This window comes from Fusarium vanettenii (genome assembly GCF_000151355.1).
Source record: "Fusarium vanettenii 77-13-4 chromosome 9 genomic scaffold NECHAsca_6_chr9_2_0, whole genome shotgun sequence".
Lineage (NCBI taxonomy): Eukaryota > Fungi > Ascomycota > Sordariomycetes > Hypocreales > Nectriaceae > Fusarium > Fusarium vanettenii.
The window spans coordinates 346003-364595 of NW_003315877.1; the positions used below are offsets into that span (position 1 = coordinate 346003).

The window sequence follows — 18593 nt, forward strand, 5'->3', positions numbered from 1 at the left end:
AGCACCGACTTGGGTTTGGATCGACATGATGCGTGCGACCAGTTCCATCGGGTTGGGAAGCAAAAGTGCTACAGCACCGTTGCACCAGAGGAGCGATTGGCGCCTCATGATGGGAGAAGCTGGCACGTGTGTAAGCTCTACCGGCCCCGCCGTTGGCAAAAGACCCGTCAGTGCTTGTCGAGTCGATTCGGTAACTGTTGTCGATGGCCAACAGCGGGGATCCATGCCGTTGCTGCAAGTAGAGCAGGTCAATCAGCCCTCGCCGTCGGCCCCAGGTGCCATGACGGACCACAGCCGGACGTGGTGAACGGCACCTCCGCGCCATTGTCGGTCCTTGGCAATCCTGTGAACGGGGGGTTCATGCCCCAAGTCGTTCACCGAGCTCAAGCTCGACCAGGGGAGAAGCAACAGACTGCCAACCCTGGTCTGGTGCCCCGAGCCCGCCGATGCAGTTTCCTCCTCCACTCGTAGATAAGATCGTAGTCAAAAAGCCGCGACATGCATGACAAGGGTCCAGATATGCCTCCTCCAAGTTGCTCAAATGCCGCTCGTGGGTAAACCAGAGCCCCTGATTGGTGGTCCAACCCCTGCTCCCGCGGTTCCACGCATCCCCGGACATCCAAGCTTAACAAGCTTGATCCTTAACTCAACTCTATCGGACTTGACGACCGAGTTTGTTTGTTCGTGCTGAAGCGGCGCCTGTCGAGTCCTTTTGATGCCCCGGTCTTCTCTTGCCGTCAGTGGCGCTGGCTCGAAAAAAGCAACGCCAACCGTTCCTTCATCCCCGCCATGACGTTAGTGGGACGGGGTTGTCATGATATCTCGCCATATTGACTTCACACCAGTGTCGACTTGTTACCGACCGGTGCCTGGTTCAGCTTTGCTCTTGTTCCACGTGCTGCGGATTCGGAATTAACTGGACATGTCTGGACGAAAATTTATCGACACCAAGACGAAATTAGCATCCTCCACTTCTGCAAGACTCCCAAACAGTTTGTCTCTGCACGTGTAAGCGAGTTCTCGAGTTGGAGCCCCATCATGCATCCTCCAACAATAATTCACAACGGCGACCGATACTGTTGAACGACATGAAGAGCAGCGTGCATTGATAATAACTAGATTTCGGCTTCGGTTCACATATGAGAAGTATTCTCAAATGTAAAAAGGCGAGGAACGGCGGATGTCTTTTGAGCTCCAACTTGTCCACTTTCGACCAGGTAAAGCCGAGGTGGTCGGTCCGCATATCTATCGATTGGCTTGTCGGTGGTGCAAACCCTATTCCGTAACTCGCCTGGTCCCTGATCACTCGAGCATCGTTTCCCAACTCAACTATCAAGTATAACTTGACAGCTTGTCGATCACATCGCCATGTTACAATGCTCGAGAGATGCCGTCCAGGGTGGGCCGAACCAGCCTACCGGAAGACCCTATTGCAACGCAGTGCCTGACATGAACGGATGGGTACATTAGTCCCTTCACTTCTCCAGGCCTGGTGCAACCCCATTACCAAGCAGGGCCTCGGGAGGCACGTTGACAGACGCGGCAGGCTCTGCAATCGCCTCGGGGTGGGGGCTGTCATCGCTCTCGAACGCCTGCCAGCTGGGCTCGTTGATCTTGGTCTGACCAGCAATGCTCTTGAAATGGTAACCTCTAGCACGAGGCCTCTCGCCCGTTCCTCTTGGAATTTCAGGCTCGTAAGCAGCGGTGAACTTCTTGCTGAGTTCCTCAAACTTTTCTGTACCCTGGCTCAGAGTTTCTCGGATGCCCTTGAAGAAGGTACTGAGAACAGAGTGGTTATGGATCTGAAGGAGATTCCATCCAAGCATTTCCTTTGCATTCAGGAGATGCTTGATAAAGGCTCGGTGATGGTGGGTGCAAGTGTAGCATTTACAGCCGTCAACCAGAGGCTGCAGGGATATTGTGTGGTCTTCCGACCACATGTCAACGCCCAATGGTTGTACACTGGAAGTATCTGGGGGCGGGAAGGTGAATGATAGGGCGATTCCTGCGTCAGAGGCGGTATTGAGGAAAGGTACCGTGCATACGTCGATGCCCAGGGATATTTGCCGGAGCAGATCCTGGGGCGTCTTGGACGGACCAAACGACAATCGTGGCAATGCCACAAGAGACGGATAGTTGACAAGTTCAGGTACAATATTGACATCGTATACAGCCAAACCTGAAAGAGATTCCCTCACATCCTCAGCGAGAAATCTCAGGTAGTCCCATTGTATAGGGTATTCGACAGGAAGTACGGGAGCGAATACGGAAACGCCCATATCCTTGAGACGGCCCTGAGGGTCCAGCAAGTGAAAGAATTCCTCAACCCATTCTTCGGTCCGTTCAACCATGCGAACCTGGCGCTTGGACTGAGGAGTGGTGCTGGTATGGAAGAGGTCTGCAGGCGGTATGGCAATGTCAGGTTGTGTAAGCTCAATGGTCTTGGCGAACTCGGGAATGGTGAGATTGCGGAACCCCGTGGAGGTGAAGATACTGAGATGGTGGGCCCCGTTGCCGACAGGTGTCGTGACCGCCGGGAAACGTCTCGGGCCTAGGACTAGGGCTCGATCTGATGGGAAAGAAGTGAAGCTTTGAAGATTTCGAGGTGTTGCAGGGTTTAGTTTGAGAATAGGGGGTTCCTTTTTCTCAAGAACTATTATCAAGTTAGTATTGTTTCACCAAAAATCTTGAATTTCCATACAATCTTCAATGGCCAAATAGGCCGCATCGAATGATGTATGTTTTGCAACATTGTCCGGCGTCAGGTGAGGAATGACTCCTCGTGATGCCACAGGGACAAAGTTTGGCGTCTCCATAACCCTGCGACTGGCAAACGCCAGACGGCCTAGTCGGGCGACTCCGACATCAGCAACAGCTGGCTTGAGTAGCTCGAACATTGTGAGGGTCGATTCCTGCTGTGAGTCTCCAGTGGCAGGTTGGGTCATCTTGTCATGGTTGAGTCAGATTGACGTGAAGAAAGTTTGTCAACTGAGATTGGCGAGATTGTGTGATATTGTCCCAGGATAATATCAGAAAAAAACGGCATAAGCCCAAATGAAAAGAATAGAACGAACCAGTCGCAGTCGCCTTGTCTATCGCCGAGTCAAATCACCAGGTCTCGATCCTCACGAGATGCTTCTTGGAGTTTGGACAAGGATTAATCGATTGCCATTCTTGTCAGTGTGGGTGCGCACTGTGCTCACAGCGCCCCCAATCGCCGAAGATGACCCGACATCTGGTGGCTTGTGGCGCAGGACAGGGCGGGCAGGCACCCGAACACGGCGCCTCGTACCTGCTTTCTTGGGACCCCGACGTCGGGCGGGAGCTACACCCCGGCCCGCGTGTGAGAAGGCAAGGCCAACCAATGGAAGCTTACGACAGACAAACATTTGCAACACTTTGCGAGTGACAAAAACACAGCAAGTATCAATATTCTGAGGGCATCGTCGTTTGGGTGGATACTATGCAATTCATGCGATACACCCACTGCTTCACCTTACCTTCCTTCCATCCTCACCTGCCCCGCGTTCCCATTAAAGGTGCATCTGGAACGAACACGAGGCTGACAAGGGGTGTCTCTCGGCGATAAGATCCGTCAGTGAGATTCTCCACTCACTGGCTCCGCTGGGCGGGCATCGGGTGCTCCGGAAAGGCAAACCCTCAGTCCAAGTCCACGCCATCGCCAAGAAGGCGGGCTGAGGCGACTCTTTCCTGCTTCCGCTGCTTCTCCGCCTCTTCCTTTACTTCTTAACAAGACCACAAGCCATGGTGGGTTATGACCCGGAAGAATCACAACCTCTAATGGCCGGCCACGACGAAGTCGACATCGAAGTCAGGCCCGTTAGTGGCACCGACAGCAGCGACAGCGAGAGAGAGCAGCAACGAGAACGAGGCACGCGACCAACTGATGCAGGCCATCCGGACGCACCGCTCGAGACACAGTCGAACCTAGAGATTGACGACAACGATCCCCCTACGCCGCGCTTCATACAAGACGAAGGATCATGGAAGCGCTGGAGATGGGTACCGTACCCCGTCCGTCGAGTTTGGAAAAAGGTCACCAAGTGGTCTCGCGGCCCTACGAGTCCCCAGCCACATCGCATTAAGCCCTTCTTCCCGATAGTCCAAGAGTACCCTCTCTGGCTCGTCGAACGATTCATCCCCAAGTTCAAGCACCGCGCTTGGCTTGTCTTTTTCTATCTCTCCATATGGGTCGTCACGTTTGCGCTTGTCAAGCGCAAGGACACCATCGCCAGCGAGATTGAGGGTTGGGGCAGGCCTCAGACTATCGGCTGCGGCGTTACATACTGGGGAGCAGGGAACCTGTGCGGCATTGATGGAAGCGACTGTCGTCCCTTTAACGGCACTGGCTTTCCGTTCAAGTGTACCGGCAATTGCGAAGCCTATCACGTCTTGAACCCCAGAGCTGTGGGAGATCAAGAGGTCATCTACCGATCCATGGTCGTTGGAGGTCCTTCGACAAATGGAGATGACGATGCCGTCTACCGCGGAGACTCGTTTGTCTGTGGAGCTGCCATCCACGCCGGTATCATCTCCAACGCCAGAGGAGGCTGTGGCGTGGTTGAGCTGGTCGGTCGCGATAAGAACTATGTCTCCTCGAATCGCAACGGGATCAAAAGCGTAGGTTTTGACTCTTACTTTCCGCTTTCCTTCCGCTTCGCTCAAGGCATTGAATGTTCCGCGTCCGACATGCGATGGGCTCTACTGGCTATCTCGGCCGTCTTTACCGGCGTTCTGTCGCTCTTCACCAACTCGCCGGCTTTGTTCTACTTCCCGACCTTTATCGGTGTTTTCTGGACAGTCGGTATGGCATCGAACCCACCCCCGTACTCAAGAGTGCCGGCCCTCTTCTCCAACCTGATCGGCAAGTTTCTGCCTGCCATGTTTTGCGCCTGGGTCATGTACGACAAGATGGGCATCCGGCGGACTCTGCGTGGTCTTACAGCCCAGGTCGAAAAGACGATTCTCTGGTTGGGCGCCTGCTGGGTGGGTGCCATGGAGAACTACACGCTCAGCTTCATCCCTATCCAGAGGCTCAACAAGCACGATCTCGACCAGCAGCCTGGCGCTAGAGCCGCCCTGGCCATGATCATCCTCCTATTGATCGTCATCATCTCGATGCAGGTGTGGTTCTTTAGGCAAGAAGGGCGCCTCATCAAGTATCTGAAGCTCTACGTACTGTTTGTGGGTTCTATTCTTATTTCGCTTGTCATCCCAAAGCTCAGCTTACGACTTCACCATTACATCCTTGCTCTCCTGCTATTACCGGGGACAAGCATGCAAACACGGCCATCATTACTGTTTCAGGGGCTTCTGGTTGGCCTCTTCATCGCCGGCATCGCACGATGGGGCTTTGATCCGGTGCTGCAGACGTCGGAGGAGCTGCAGGGCGACGCGCAAAAGGGTACCCGTCTCCCTGTGATCTCCACGCCGGTCATCGATCTCGCCAACAGCACTGATACCTTGTCGACCATCACCTTCAAGTGGGAGGAGCCGCCAGACCAGATGTTTGACGGCATTAGCATCTTGGTCAACGACGTGGAACGATTCAGGTCGTACTTTGGTGACGAAGACCAGGAGCGTAGCTTCGTCTGGAAGAGAAACAACACCCTGGATCTTCCAGAGTACTTTAGATTTGCGTACATGGATGGCAGCGACAGCGGAGACTATACCAAGGCCGGCACCTGGACGGCAGATGGCGAATGGCAGAAGATGAGGCCGGGCCCGTCACGGGTCAAGGCTCGAAGTCTGGAAAGAGACCTACTGGTCCGGCGTTGATCATGATACACATCTGCTTGGACATTTATGCTTGTGCATTTACTGCTTTATACCACGGATCACTTTCCTTTACACTAGGAACTGGCGTTGGGTAGTCACGTTTCACGGACGAATACCATGCTTCAAGCCAGTCTTTTGAGGCTGGTTTCACGACACTCTTTGACGACAAAAACGTTTGTATTTGGTTACATGTACTATCTTGTGTCTTGACCGGAGTAGATAGGCTATACGACAAACATTGATACCAGCTAGGTACAACTTGACATGAAGATAAAGTGGATAGCTAGAAGAGATTGTATAAAACTTGCTTTGCCTTCTAAGCTTTTTTTGTTCTTGAACCAAGATTGACATTAGGTGTCCAAGATCGGAAGCCAAGCTCATTTTCGGTCTTGGAACTGATTCAACCGAGAACATGTTGACCAGAAGAACATTTGTATCTAGTCGTATGTAGTATTTTATACCCCGTATCCCCAGTGTTCATCATTGGGCTCATAAGGCGAATATCTTACCACTACCACCCACCACTCCTCAATTTATCCGCAAAGAATTGCATCAATGGCATCACCTCCTCTCTGTTGCTCGGCATAGCCACCTCGTGTCTCTTCCACTGAACAACCCTCACATCCTCAAACTCTCTCTTGACCGCGTCAACAGCGTCCTCCTCCAGTTGGCACACCAACACGCTTGTGCGACTCTTCTCGCGGCTGCTGATTGTAGGCACCATGGACTGTGGCAGAGGTCCACCGATAGATACTACCCCCTTAAAGTGAGATCCCTTCTTCTCCCCTTCGGTGATATCAGTCACCCGAGGTGGTTGTCTGAGAGAAGATGCCAGACCCAACGCAAGAGAACCGCCTTGACCAAATCCAAAGAAGATGATGTCGCTCATCTCCCAACCACACTTTTCAATAAGCACCTCCTTAATCAACTTATCCATAACCGCCCTCCTCGCCTTCTCAAACCCCGGATCATCAGCAAGCTCTCCAGTACCGGGATCCACAGCCAGGTCATCACCCCAGTGGAAGCCAGGCCTCTCAGATCCCAAAAGCGCAGGCGAGAGGACCTCTGTGCCGCGGACGGATATTCCAAGAACGCCGGGGAGGTTGAGGTTGCGGGCGAACGAGGCAAAGGGGACATCGTGGTCGCCAAGGCCGTGGAAGAGGATGAGAAAGGTTGTGGTGGATTCTGGCGGGGAGGGGAAGTGGAGGGTGTGTGGGAGGGAGGGGAGGAGGGGGGAGAAGTCGGCTTCTGTGGGGATGCGAGGGGGCATTTTGTTGATTGTGATTTTGGGGGTTGGGGTTGAGGTTGTGATTTGAGATGTGATGGTGATGTTGTTTTTGTGGTGATGATGGTAGAGTGGGGCTTGTTTGGGTTTGCTTGGACTGAGGTTCTTAACAAGCAGCCACAAGCACGAGACAAAATGGGCAGCTCAGCATGAACTATCGTTCATTATTTGACCCGTTGGACTTATAGTACATGTTTGATAATCATCTTTGAGACCTCACTCGAAAAAGCAGAAACCAGGCCAAGGCCAATGATGCTTCAGCTCAAGCAGCACATGGAACAATGCACTCAGATGGGCCTTCCAAACATGCATATTCTAATGGCTTCAGAACCTTTCTTAGACAAAAACGCTGTAGACTCATTTATTGGTGAGATCATAAATCAGCTCAAGGGTATCATATTCATCACGAAAATCCCATCTTCTCCTCCCGACAACCCGTTTGCAGCATCTCAGCCAGAATGTCCCACTTTGCAGACTGCACATCGCTCGTCGCCCTCGCCACGCTCCTCAACCCACCGCAGACAAACCGCAAGTGTCTGTCAAAGTCGGCCTTGATCTCCTTAAGCGCCGCCATGAAGGGTTTCCCCCGCCGAGGCCGTCCTCTGGGCTCGTCTAGGTCGGAGTCACTGCTGTCGACGTATCTGGACTTTAGACCTGGTGTTCCTGGTGTGGGGGAGAGGTCTCTGGCTGAGAGTCGTGAGACGTGTTGCATTCTTTGTGCTTCTTTGGCTGCGTTGGCTGTCTGTGCTTGTTCTAGCTTGATGGCGAGGTCAAGTATGTCGAGGAAGCATTCTCGAATAGGGGTTAGCCTGCTCCCAAGACATGCTTCGTCGACAACTTGCTTCATGAAAGCAGCATGCACCACGATCATGGCATCCACATCATGAGCGCCTCGCATCTCCTGCCTCATCTTTGCGCAGTTGGGCGCCAAGACCAATGTAACCAGATAGGTCTGAAAAGTCGTGCAGAACCAGAGGAGGTTGTTGCGCAACGAATAATAGAACGCCTCTTCATCCCAATTCTCACCATCTGTCCAGTAACATTCAAGCAACTTTCGCTTATGCAACACATACAGAGCCCTCTTCAGCTGTAGAAGCAGCGCAAAGATGGCGTCATAGTGCGAGTTGCTGTCTTCTGTCAAGATCATTCGAATCGGCCATGCCAGTCGGTAATTGACCCTGATGGTTGGCAATGCAGCCTTGACCGAGTCTCGGGCTGACAGAACAGGAATGCGTAATCCTCCAGGGGTCACATTCACAGATACTCTTGTCATGTCGACGAGAGACGTAAACGCTTCCTGTGCCACACTCGTGAGGCTGTAGCGATTGTGCCAGCCAATATTCAAAGTATCCAGCTTGTCAAAGAGATGACTTGTCCAATGCTCAGTCGCAGAGCCGTCTGACATGAAGTAGAGATGCTCCATGGCATCGAGGGCAGACCAGAGCCCACACTCTTCAAAAAGGGCATTTCGAAGTGTTGTAGAAGTCGTGTTGTACTTGGTCTGTATCCACCCATCAAACGCTGCATCGAACAGTTCCGAAAAGGGTGCCAGATCAAGACCTTTGGGACATAGAGTCTCGTAGTCCAACGGAGGCTCCTGAACAGTCCACTCTGAACTCGTCGATACCCAACGGCCCAGCCGCTTCAGGATAACGATATTCTTGCCAGCGTTGAAGATCTTGGCAGCCGCGGGCTGGAGGAACTTGGGCGCGTGCAACTTCCTGTCCGCCGATCGACGGAGTCTGAACTGTTCTCGCCAGATCTTGCTCGGAGAAACTTGACTGGGCGCCTCTGACACAAAAAAGATCTTGTCTCCTGGTATGAGCTTGCCTTCTTCCATCCAGAGGCGGATCGGGCGGAGGTAGACGTTGAAGCACTCGACAAAGATACGTGCCAGAAACTCGTAAATGTCGAGCTTTCCAGAAAGCTGTGCCATGCTGGCTTCGTCAAAAAGCAGCTCTAGGTAACGAAATGTGCCCAAATTCGGCACATCCTGGATCTGAGCGATGATACTTGAAAGCGAATACAACGGCTCAAGGTCAGACACCAGATCCCTCTTGATCGCCAAAAGACTGACAACAACGTCTTCCTTAGGAGAAACAAGTTTTGCTTCTATACTCGTCAACCTCCTGTCGAGATCACGGAGCCTCATGGCCACTGTATCCTGGAAGACCTGCAGATGCGACGCACGCTGCGGCCGCTCAATGAAGCTGCGCAAAACAGCAAGTTGTCTTCCCGCCTCGGAAAAGTAGCTGATCAGAGCTCGGTGAGTATCCCAGACGAGATGCGCCATCTGGAATGCAGGGTTCGCCGCGCCGTTTTCTCCAAATAACGTCGTGTTAAGGCCTTGAAGCATGAACAAGACCTCTCGGGCGATGTGAAATTCTGTCACGGGGACTTTTCGCGCGTGGCCGTATGCGTCTGTCGGTTTCTCGTGTCGCCATTCCTGAGCATCTCGTATCTGGTTGAGTTGGACAATGTCCTCGGAGTGAATGATGAGGTCTTCTGCTGTCCGGCCGAGAATTTGAACTTCTGAAGGATCGGTGCTGACCTCGGACTCGCTCTTGGAGTCGTCCTCGTATATCTCATCATCTGAGCTGTCGCTGTATTTTATGGACTTCCATATCGCAGCATCCTTTTCCCAACCGTCCTCCTTAGCGATGTCTTCCCAGCGCAGCTGAAGCCCCGCATCGTCCTCTCCCGTCTTGAGCAAGTCCAAGTCGCTCAGCCTTGAATAGTACGTCGGCTGATCCGAGAGTTCTAATAGCAAGAATAAAACTTCGGGATGAAAGTTTGAGGGTGTTTCCAGGAGAGTTTCTCGTCTCTCATGGAGAGCGTCAGCAAGAGCCTCACGGCCATTGACACGGAATCGCTCTTCTAGACCATCAAGTTGATGTTCGACGTCGAATTGATTCGTCCTAAGATATTGGTTCGGTCGCAAGGTTCGTAGCGCTGCTTCACGTTGAGCTTTGAATCGTTCAAGGTTTGTCTATGCATAGTCATGAGCACGAAGTATCCATCAAGGTCTGTTTGAAACGTACCTCGGCAGATCGCAGAGTAACGGCCTCTACTAACTCTCCGGTGAGAGCACCCAACCTCGCAGCAAAAGCCATCCTCGCCTATCATGTCTCACGCATGGTCAAATCGAAATGGAGAGGGTATCATGACAATGAAGCTATATCGAGGTGGGGGATGGGGAAGCAAGCGTTGGCATGACATTGAAGCGCGTCTGTCGCATCAAAGCGGCTCCACTAGCTTCCGCTGTCCCTGATTGGTCCATCTGGCGTGACATCAGCTTCAATTATTCGAAACCCCTTTCATCATCCCTTCAACCTTGTTTCTTGTTTACATTTGCTGCTGTCCAAACAAAAATTTAATTCTCAAGTGCAATTCCCTAGTTATAGACACAGTCTCTAGGGATCGTGCTGTTTGTTTGTCGTATTCCTCATGGCTAAATAAACAGCTTCTCTTGTTCTTTTTGGTCGTCAGCTTGCTTGTACCGAACCCCGGTATCCTCTCTCTAACAGCGATTCCACTCCTTCGAGACGAAGATGACGGTTGCGCGGCCGGTGCGGGCGTTGATCGCCGTGGGAACTATTCTCTGGTGCTTCTTTTTGTTCCAAATATTTGCTCCCTCTTGGGGTTTGACAGGTCCTGGAGAGCGCTATTCCAACTTTGAACGGGATCCCAACCTTGATCGTATGTCGCAGTCTTGAGCCTACGTCACCAGATACTGACATGTCCTCTATCACAGCCACCGATGAACCCGAAGGCGTACTACATCGAACGAGTCCGAGATATGCGTACGACGCAAAGAAGACGGAGCGCATCGATGCCACCTTGCTGGCGCTCGTCAGGAACGAGGAGGTAGACGCCATGGTGAGCTCGATGCGCGACCTCGAGCGCACATGGAACTCCAAGTTTAACTATCCTTGGACCTTTTTCAACGATAAGCCTTTCACCGAAGAGTTTAAGCGCAAGACGAGCGCTGCGACAAAGGCCAAGTGTAACTACGGTAGGTGGACGGGACGATATAGAGGGAGGAATTCATGACTGATTGTTTGACTAGAGGTCATCCCCGCCGAGCACTGGGACGCCCCGTCTTGGATAGACAACCAGATCTTTGACGAGTCGGCCAAGATCCTCGAGAAGAACGGCGTGCAGTACGCCCGCAAGCTGTCATACCACCAGATGTGCCGATGGAACAGCGGCCTCTTCTACAAGCACCCAGCCCTCAAGGACATACGCTACTACTGGCGCGTCGAGCCCAACGTGCACTTCTTCTGCGACGTTGATTACGATGTGTTCCGCTACATGCACGACCACAACAAGACGTACGGATTCACCATCAACCTCTACGACGACCCCAAAACCCTGCCCTCGCTGTGGCCCGAGACAGTCAAGTTCCTCGCCGAGCACCCGGATTACATCCACGAGAACAGCGCCGTCAAGTGGGTTACAGACGATATTCGTAGACCGTCGACGAACAAGAAGGCTCAGGGCTACTCGACTTGTCACTTCTGGAGCAACTTTGAGATTGCAGACATGGAGTTTTGGCGCAGCAAGCCCTATGAAGACTACTTTAACCACCTTGACCGTGCTGGTGGTTTCTTTTATGAGCGTTGGGGTGATGCTCCTGTTCATAGCATTGCTCTGGGTCTGTTTGAGGACTCTAGCAAGATTCACTGGTTCGTACATGAACAATCAACACTATAACTTCCTATGCTAACTATAACCCTAGGTTCCGAGATATTGGATATCAGCATATCCCCTTCTTCAACTGTCCCAACTCACCAAAATGCAAAGGCTGCGTAACTGGCCGTCTCACTGACGGTGAAGCCTGGCTACATCGCGAAGACTGTCGTCCCAACTGGTTCAAGTACGCAGGCATGGGTTGATGGGCCAAACCTCTCAAAAGTTGTAATCTTGTACGAAATCCACGTGGACATGATTTGGAAAAAAAGGGTTTGGGATTTTTCACGGTGTTTTAATCATTGTTGGCGCTGGCGGAGACGACTAAATGTCGAACAATATTGTGTCTTGTTCTTGTATAAGTTGGAGTATATGCCCCCTTGACGATGATGGAAACTTGAAGAATAGACGAAGCCACGTGTGATCAACCATGTTGAAGCTGAAAGCAAGATTCGTTCGTGATTATCCTCAGTGTCGTGATATATATCTACAACGCTCCGAATACCGTCACCACGCCTGATGTCCCACCCACGCAGAACTGATCTCCCCAACCGTCCTCTCGCCACGCCATGCAGCTAACAATGTTGCTTCTCGCCTTTTCTTTGCCGTCTCTCCCCACGACCTTCTTCCTGGGCTCCATACCCTCAGGTCCCCATGGTATCGTCACCTTGGCCGCCAACTTGCCCGTCAACAAGTCCCAGGCCCATATCCTTCCTTGTCCTTCAGGTGCAGGCTCACCAGCCATGGCATCACCGACGACAACGTACTTTTCCTTGTCGCCTAGAAGTGCCTGTAACCGCACATCTTCGTTCTTCCAGCCAGGATCGGTATATGCCCGCAAACAGGCGCCGTTATCGCGGTCCATGAGTCGTAGCTTGTTATCAAGACTTCCAACAAGCATTGCCCGTCCGTCGCGTGTCAGACTGAGGCTCGTGACGGGTGCACCTATGACATCGGCGGTCACACGACTCATGCGGATATCGTAGCTGCGAACCCTTCCATCAACACTCCCCACGACGACTTCAGGCCCGCGCACGACAAGAGACGTGACAGCATCGCGCGCCTCTTCAAGCACCTGAATAGGTTTGAAGCTGTTGCTCTTTGTGTCCCACAGTCGTACAGTGGTATCAAACCCTCCACTCACAACGATAGAATCCCCATCGCCAGCAAAGCTCACACAGTTGACACGCGCAGAGTGCCCATTAACATTACCACCAAACCTCTTTGTAGTAACGGCAGTAGCCACATCCCACAGAAAGACGGTCCGGTCACCACCAGCCGACACGAAGCGCTCATTGTCAGCAGCGACGGCAAGACTCAAGACCTCGTAGCCGTGCGCAGCATAGGTCTGGATGAGACGGCCCTGAGGCACGGCGGGTTTGCTGCTGCTGCGGCGATGATCCTCACCGGGGATGGCAGTGCTGGGGAATGGGTTGTAGAGGCGGATGGATCGGTCCGCGGAGCCGGTGAGGATGTATGTGCCCGGAGAGGCCGAGTATGCAAGAGCATGGACCGGCCCTTTTTTTGACAAGAGGTTGTGTCAGCGCATGATTGACGGTAGACCTTCACGATGGAGACGAGCGCCACACCGGAAGCTGAGGTGAGGGCCTTGGTGATGCCTCGGTCGTATGAAAGGGGTCAGTTAAGGGAGGGGGTGTTCGAACAAACTCACCATTGGCGCCCAGCAGGTGAGCAGCAGGCTCAACGGGAAAACCCATGTCGAGAGATGGCGCAGTCCATTATCCCAAACTCATGAAACCTCGATGTGATCAAGCGCCCTTTTTTCAAGCTGACAGGTGATGTTGTCTTGTCTTTGTCTCACGCGCTTGTCAGCCTGAAGCTTCCGAGGCAGAGCTTGTTCCATCGTATTACCAAATCAGGCTAGCCGCATCTAACTACTAAAAACACGCCTCCTGTAACTTTAACACAAACATACGGCCCAGCCGTCTGACAACAACGCAAAACTGCAGTGTAACCACGGGCGGCAAATGGGACTTCAAAACGTAGGTGGTTTACAACAAAGTTTGAAAAATAAAGAGGCATCAACGGTAGTGAGATTAAGGCGTTTCTTCCATGTTGGATTTTTGGGGGAGCTAAATCAATGTCACTCGCACTAAACAATATCTGACGGATATCCGGTGGGGGATTCCCGAATAAACACGCACTCACAAGTACACACACAGGGAACCAACCAACAAGGACAACTTGGGAAAAGGCTCCTCGTCGTTTCGAAAAACACCAACCGCTACGTGAAATAGCTTCATCTCGTACCCAAGTCATGCGAGATCCATCTTGCCTCCGTCTCCCCGCTCCCCGCTCCCTCCTCCACCTCGGTTATCACAGCTCAGCTCAGCTGCTGTCGCTGTCGCTGTCGTCAGCTCGCTCCCCCTCCGGCAATCCATATCCATCTCGCTCGTCCCATACCCAGTCGGCATCGCCTATGACCCCAATCTTCAGTCCGTGCCCTGCCTCAAAAGTTTCTAACCGACCCTCAGCTCCCTTCAAAGCCTGTCATGCCTATGACCCAGCACACTCACCCCGCCCTTCGGTGGCCTGAGAGAGGCAGGCATCCTCTTACAAGACCCGGCAGTGTCATTCATTCAGCGCAGTAGTCAACAGTCACGTTGAGGAAAACTCCATGTTTGTGTGTTCAAATCCGACAAATTGTCGGATGCCAGTTGTATTTCCAACGAGCCTGGGCCGATCCCCAGATACCTTGATGCGTGGGACATCATCATGCCACATGAATCGTGTACATGTCCCACTATCCTATCCTTGCTCTCAACCCAGCCGTGCCGAGCAACTCGGCCCATGGGGAAGACGCCAATCCCTCTGCATATGTGCAAGGTGAGAGAATATGATACAATGAGAAGAGAAAACACGACAGACACGACGTATTCTGTCTGGGAAAAGAGTATCAAAAAACATCAGGGGCTGCTTGCAAAAATGCCCGCCCAGTATCAACCACGCCATAAACACCAATATGCTCCCTTTCCCATGCCAAAACTCCGTGCGTATAGTGCCGCATAATGCAGAGATGATAAAACATAAATGGATATATCCGTCGAGTGTTGAAACAAACGATATCGGTGGATCGGCATGTACAATGCGTTGCGTCCTCTTATATAAGTGACGAATAGATGGTGTCCATATCCTTGGGATACAACTTTTCCATCGGGTTATTGATTTGCCAGCGCAGGCTCTTGTCGTCTTCGCGTGCCTCAGCACTGTATACGATGCGATAGCCCTCGATAGGGCTCGCGGGCTGGCTGCCCCGGTCTCGAATACGGTGCAGCATTCCAAGTCGTCCTTCGATCGCCTCCTGTGCACCCCTGACGTCGTCCCAAGTCGAGCACATGGCTTGAACAACCTCCTGAACCATGTGGACGTTCTCAATAATGTCGCCCAGGTGGGATAGGCGACCACTGGAGGTCAGCACGTCAACTGCCTCTGTCACCACCATGGCCATGACCGGAGCCGGTGCGCTGAGGACTTGCTGGCCCCCGCGGTGAAGTCGCACAACAGCCTTGACCATGTCCAGTACCTGTGTCGCGTGCTCGTAGCAAGTTTGCACGTGAAGAGAGGCTGTCTGCGGCGACGAACGTGCTGCAGCTACCGTATGGCGGCTGAGCTTGATCATGGCGTGGTTGTATAGGAGGTGCATGGTCAAGAACTGGCCAAGCTCTCCCGCCAGTGCTGCTGATTCCAGGTTTGAAGCTGTAAAAAGCAGACGAGAAGGAAGCGCAGCCCGCCAGTCGTGAATCCTCTTCAAAATCCTCTGGGAAGACTCCAAATCCGATTCCATCAACGTAGTTCGTCGTGCCAGCCTATAGATTCGGCACACATCGTTCGACCATGTGTGTACCATCTCAACAAGATGCGCCGAGATTCCAAATTCGCGCTCATGGGTACTGGCGAGGTTGGAGATGTAGGGGTTAAACATTGGCGAGAAGCCTTCCACCTCTCGCTCAAAGCTATGCGAGTCAGCGGGCAGGCGAGTGTAAATGTCTTCGGCATTGATCATTGCCAGGCGGTCAGGGAAATGTCCATCAAGTCGTTCCAGCATGAACAGAGACCAAAAAGTCCGTCTCCTAGCCTCGCAGTAGCCCGCCTTGCTCATCCCAAAGGGGAAAGTCAAGAGTCCAGCCTCCCTTGACTCTTCTAACTCGACGTTGAGTTGGAGGCAGGCTGCTGTCGCAACAGCCGCCGAGATCATCTCGCTCGCCTCGGTAATGCGCGAGATGGAGAGGTAGTAAAGTGCGAGCAGAATCCTGGTCTGCACAAGCTGGAGGCAGCTGACCGTTGTCAACTTTTGAGCATAGTGAGCCACCGAGGCGTACTCATAGGCGATAGGCTTCGGGCCATTAGACAGAGCAACTCCGACTGCAAGAATGCTGTAGAGGAGCATCAAGTCCTCGGGAGACTTGCGGTGCCCCGGGTTCACAACCCATGTCTTGAAAACGTTCTCAGGGATGAATCGAACGATCATGGTGCTGTCGAGGTGAACGAAAAAGTGGGAAATCACAGTACGGATAGACTGGGGGTCCGAGAGAGAAGGGTCGGTGCACCAGGCTCGGTTGAGAACCTCTTCGGAAATCCGAGGCATCTCGACGGGAAGTCGATGAACGGGAAACTGAGGCCTCGGAGGCTCTACAGGCGCCATCGAGGGTACTGGTTCGCCAGTTGTAACATAACTGTCATATCCCACCCGAAGACGCTTGTGGGAGCCAACATCTGGTGACGGGGGCCGCATGGTGGTTCGTGGTGACACAGGGGAGCTTTCCTCGCTCTCGTTCTGTCGAGATGGTCCACCCAGCTTGCGAAGGTCGTCAAGCTCGGCAGGAGGGGTTGAAGGAGATGTGTTGTGGCCTCCCCGAGGTCTAAGCAATCGTTAGCAAGTCGAGGATCGGCTCCCACCCAATGTTACTTACGCATTCTTAAACTTGCACACCCGACCAAACTTCTCGCACTGAACGCAACGGGGGTAATCTGGGTCACACTTGATCTTCTTCTCGCGGCATGTCACACAAGCAATCGCCAGTCGCTTTCGAGGCTTACCAGCCTTGGTTACACCCCAGTGGGCGTTGACTGCTTCGCCATCGATCACTGTCTTGCAGTGACTGCCATCGTCGTAGAAGTAACACATTCCCTCACCAGGCACCTCCGCGGCCCGCACAAATCGAGGCAAGAAGTGAGTGCCAGTCCAGATCTTGGGTCCCAGTCCATCCTTAGAGGGAACACCGTCGGTCGCCGTGGTGCTCGGTGTTGGTGGGGGGTTCGGTGCCCCTTGGGGAGATCTTTGGTCGTTATAGCTCGGTACAACAACGCGGTCCTTGGGTCCTGGAAAGTGCAGACGGAACTGGTCTTGGGGTGATCGAAAGGAACCATCCCGAGATCCTAATGAATACTCATGCCGGCTAGTCTCGTGCTGCATCGACCACTTTCCAAGCCCCTCAGCGCGCGACTCTGGGCGAGGGTGCTCTCCATCGCGAAACCTGGGCGATCCTGAGCCGGAGTATGATCGCGAAAGCGCATGAAGTGGCTGGCGGTCGGCTTCGAATTTGCTGTCGTAAGTGCTGCGAGGTTGTGATATAGGAGGAGAGAGTGTCGGTGGGAAGTAGGATGTCGGATGTTGCCTGTCGCCTGAGGGAACTCGAGGACGATCCAGGGGAGAAGTGGCAGGGAAAGAGCTGGTGCGGTCTGAGAGAGGCGAGTGCATCGGCCGACTAGGAGCTGTCGGCGGACCAAAGAGGCTACTTAATGAAGGAAGTTGTTGTCGAGGAGCTGTTTGAGAAGCGGACTCCGGCCGGTTCTGCTCTCCATCCATCTTCTGATCCGCAGACATATTGCTTGTCAAAGGCTTCTCATAGCTATTCATAGAAGGGGATGTAGGCGCAGGCGAGATCCAGGGTCGGTCCGCAGATGATGACGAGTTGGACGAGTAAGACGAGGCGTCTGGGCTCACCAAGTCTGGCGGGGTGTTGGGGAGAACCAAGTGAGGACGAGAATCTAAAGCAGGTAGGACACCCATTGAGAGAGCTACTCGATGTGGCTCGAGTTGTGGCAAGGGGGCATAACTGGAGTTGGAAAATAATGGCCGTGGACGAGAAGAGCTGAGGTCAACACAAGCCAACAACGGCTGGTGGGGGAGGGGAGCAGATATCTATGCCCTCGGATACAACTATCGCACCAGCGGCGCGGCTCTCTTGGGGCAAGGATGCCAAGACAGGCCACAACAGAGGCGCGGCGGTGCCCTAATACGGATAGTCGAAAACCAGGAACAAGCTGGTCCAAGAAGAAGGGGAGGGGATGGACGGATGAGGTGCCAATCTTAACACGACCCAAACTGTCGGGAAGGTTGGGCGTGACAGTTCAAGACTAGGGTGATGGAAGAGGAAGGACCACGGTAGTCGAGTGACTTACAAACCGAATCGGGATCCAAGACACAAGCGTGCAGAAGGGGGGAAGTGAGAGAAGGGGGAGTATGAAGAGAGCAGGACGGCCAACAAGTGATATACTCGGTAGCCCAGGACAGCACGGCGATGTCAACAGCCGCTCGTTAACACCGAGCGCCTCAGCTTGCGAGAGAGGCGTGGACTCACTCACCCGGCGTGGCCTTGGCTCATTAGATTTGCGAGACGACGGACCAAACGAGCGGCCAACGGAGCCGTGCTGTGCCAGTGCCAGTGGCCCGCCACGCGAAATGCGAGTCCCGGGCGCCTCTCTGGAGTGGTGCCGTCACCCACACGTGTGGTGCGGTGAACATCTGTGGCCTTATTTGCATGGAACAGGATGGGCCCGGGCTGGATGACTTGCG

General features: G+C 53.2%; 7 protein-coding genes across 7 annotated transcripts; 2 read left to right on the forward strand and 5 right to left on the reverse strand.

The window, feature by feature from the left end:
• Positions 1 to 1475: 1475 nt before the first annotated feature.
• On the reverse strand, positions 1476 to 2945 carry NECHADRAFT_49408 (uncharacterized protein; the record flags this gene model as incomplete). Its single annotated transcript, XM_003050324.1, has 2 exons — positions 1476 to 2653; positions 2702 to 2945. The coding sequence occupies 2 exons, from the start codon at positions 2943 to 2945 to the stop codon at positions 1476 to 1478; spliced, it is 1422 nt and encodes a 473-aa protein (XP_003050370.1).
• Positions 2946 to 3765: 820 nt separating this feature from the next.
• NECHADRAFT_63445 (uncharacterized protein) lies at positions 3766 to 6045 on the forward strand (the record flags this gene model as incomplete). Its single annotated transcript, XM_003049947.1, has 1 exon — positions 3766 to 6045. The coding sequence occupies one exon, from the start codon at positions 3766 to 3768 to the stop codon at positions 5797 to 5799; it is 2034 nt and encodes a 677-aa protein (XP_003049993.1). The 3' UTR covers positions 5800 to 6045.
• Positions 6046 to 6196: 151 nt separating this feature from the next.
• On the reverse strand, positions 6197 to 7069 carry NECHADRAFT_71716 (uncharacterized protein; the record flags this gene model as incomplete). The annotated part of the gene is made up of 1 exon (XM_003050325.1): positions 6197 to 7069. The coding sequence occupies one exon, from the start codon at positions 7067 to 7069 to the stop codon at positions 6311 to 6313; it is 759 nt and encodes a 252-aa protein (XP_003050371.1). The 3' UTR covers positions 6197 to 6310.
• A 353-nt stretch (positions 7070 to 7422) lies between these two features.
• Positions 7423 to 10197, reverse strand: NECHADRAFT_63448 (uncharacterized protein; the record flags this gene model as incomplete). The annotated part of the gene is made up of 2 exons (XM_003050326.1): positions 7423 to 10073; positions 10126 to 10197. The coding sequence occupies 2 exons, from the start codon at positions 10195 to 10197 to the stop codon at positions 7488 to 7490; spliced, it is 2658 nt and encodes an 885-aa protein (XP_003050372.1). The 3' UTR covers positions 7423 to 7487.
• Positions 10198 to 10635: 438 nt separating this feature from the next.
• On the forward strand, positions 10636 to 11982 carry NECHADRAFT_48978 (glycosyltransferase family 15; the record flags this gene model as incomplete). Its single annotated transcript, XM_003049948.1, has 4 exons — positions 10636 to 10783; positions 10839 to 11099; positions 11154 to 11772; positions 11826 to 11982. 4 exons carry the CDS (start codon positions 10636 to 10638, stop codon positions 11980 to 11982), a joined length of 1185 nt encoding a protein of 394 aa, XP_003049994.1.
• Positions 11983 to 12263: 281 nt separating this feature from the next.
• Positions 12264 to 13494, reverse strand: NECHADRAFT_48582 (uncharacterized protein; the record flags this gene model as incomplete). The annotated part of the gene is made up of 2 exons (XM_003050327.1): positions 12264 to 13294; positions 13449 to 13494. The coding sequence occupies 2 exons, from the start codon at positions 13492 to 13494 to the stop codon at positions 12264 to 12266; spliced, it is 1077 nt and encodes a 358-aa protein (XP_003050373.1).
• A 930-nt stretch (positions 13495 to 14424) lies between these two features.
• NECHADRAFT_71721 (uncharacterized protein) lies at positions 14425 to 17807 on the reverse strand (the record flags this gene model as incomplete). The annotated part of the gene is made up of 2 exons (XM_003050328.1): positions 14425 to 16656; positions 16708 to 17807. The coding sequence occupies 2 exons, from the start codon at positions 17805 to 17807 to the stop codon at positions 14898 to 14900; spliced, it is 2859 nt and encodes a 952-aa protein (XP_003050374.1). The 3' UTR covers positions 14425 to 14897.
• Positions 17808 to 18593: the final 786 nt, after the last annotated feature.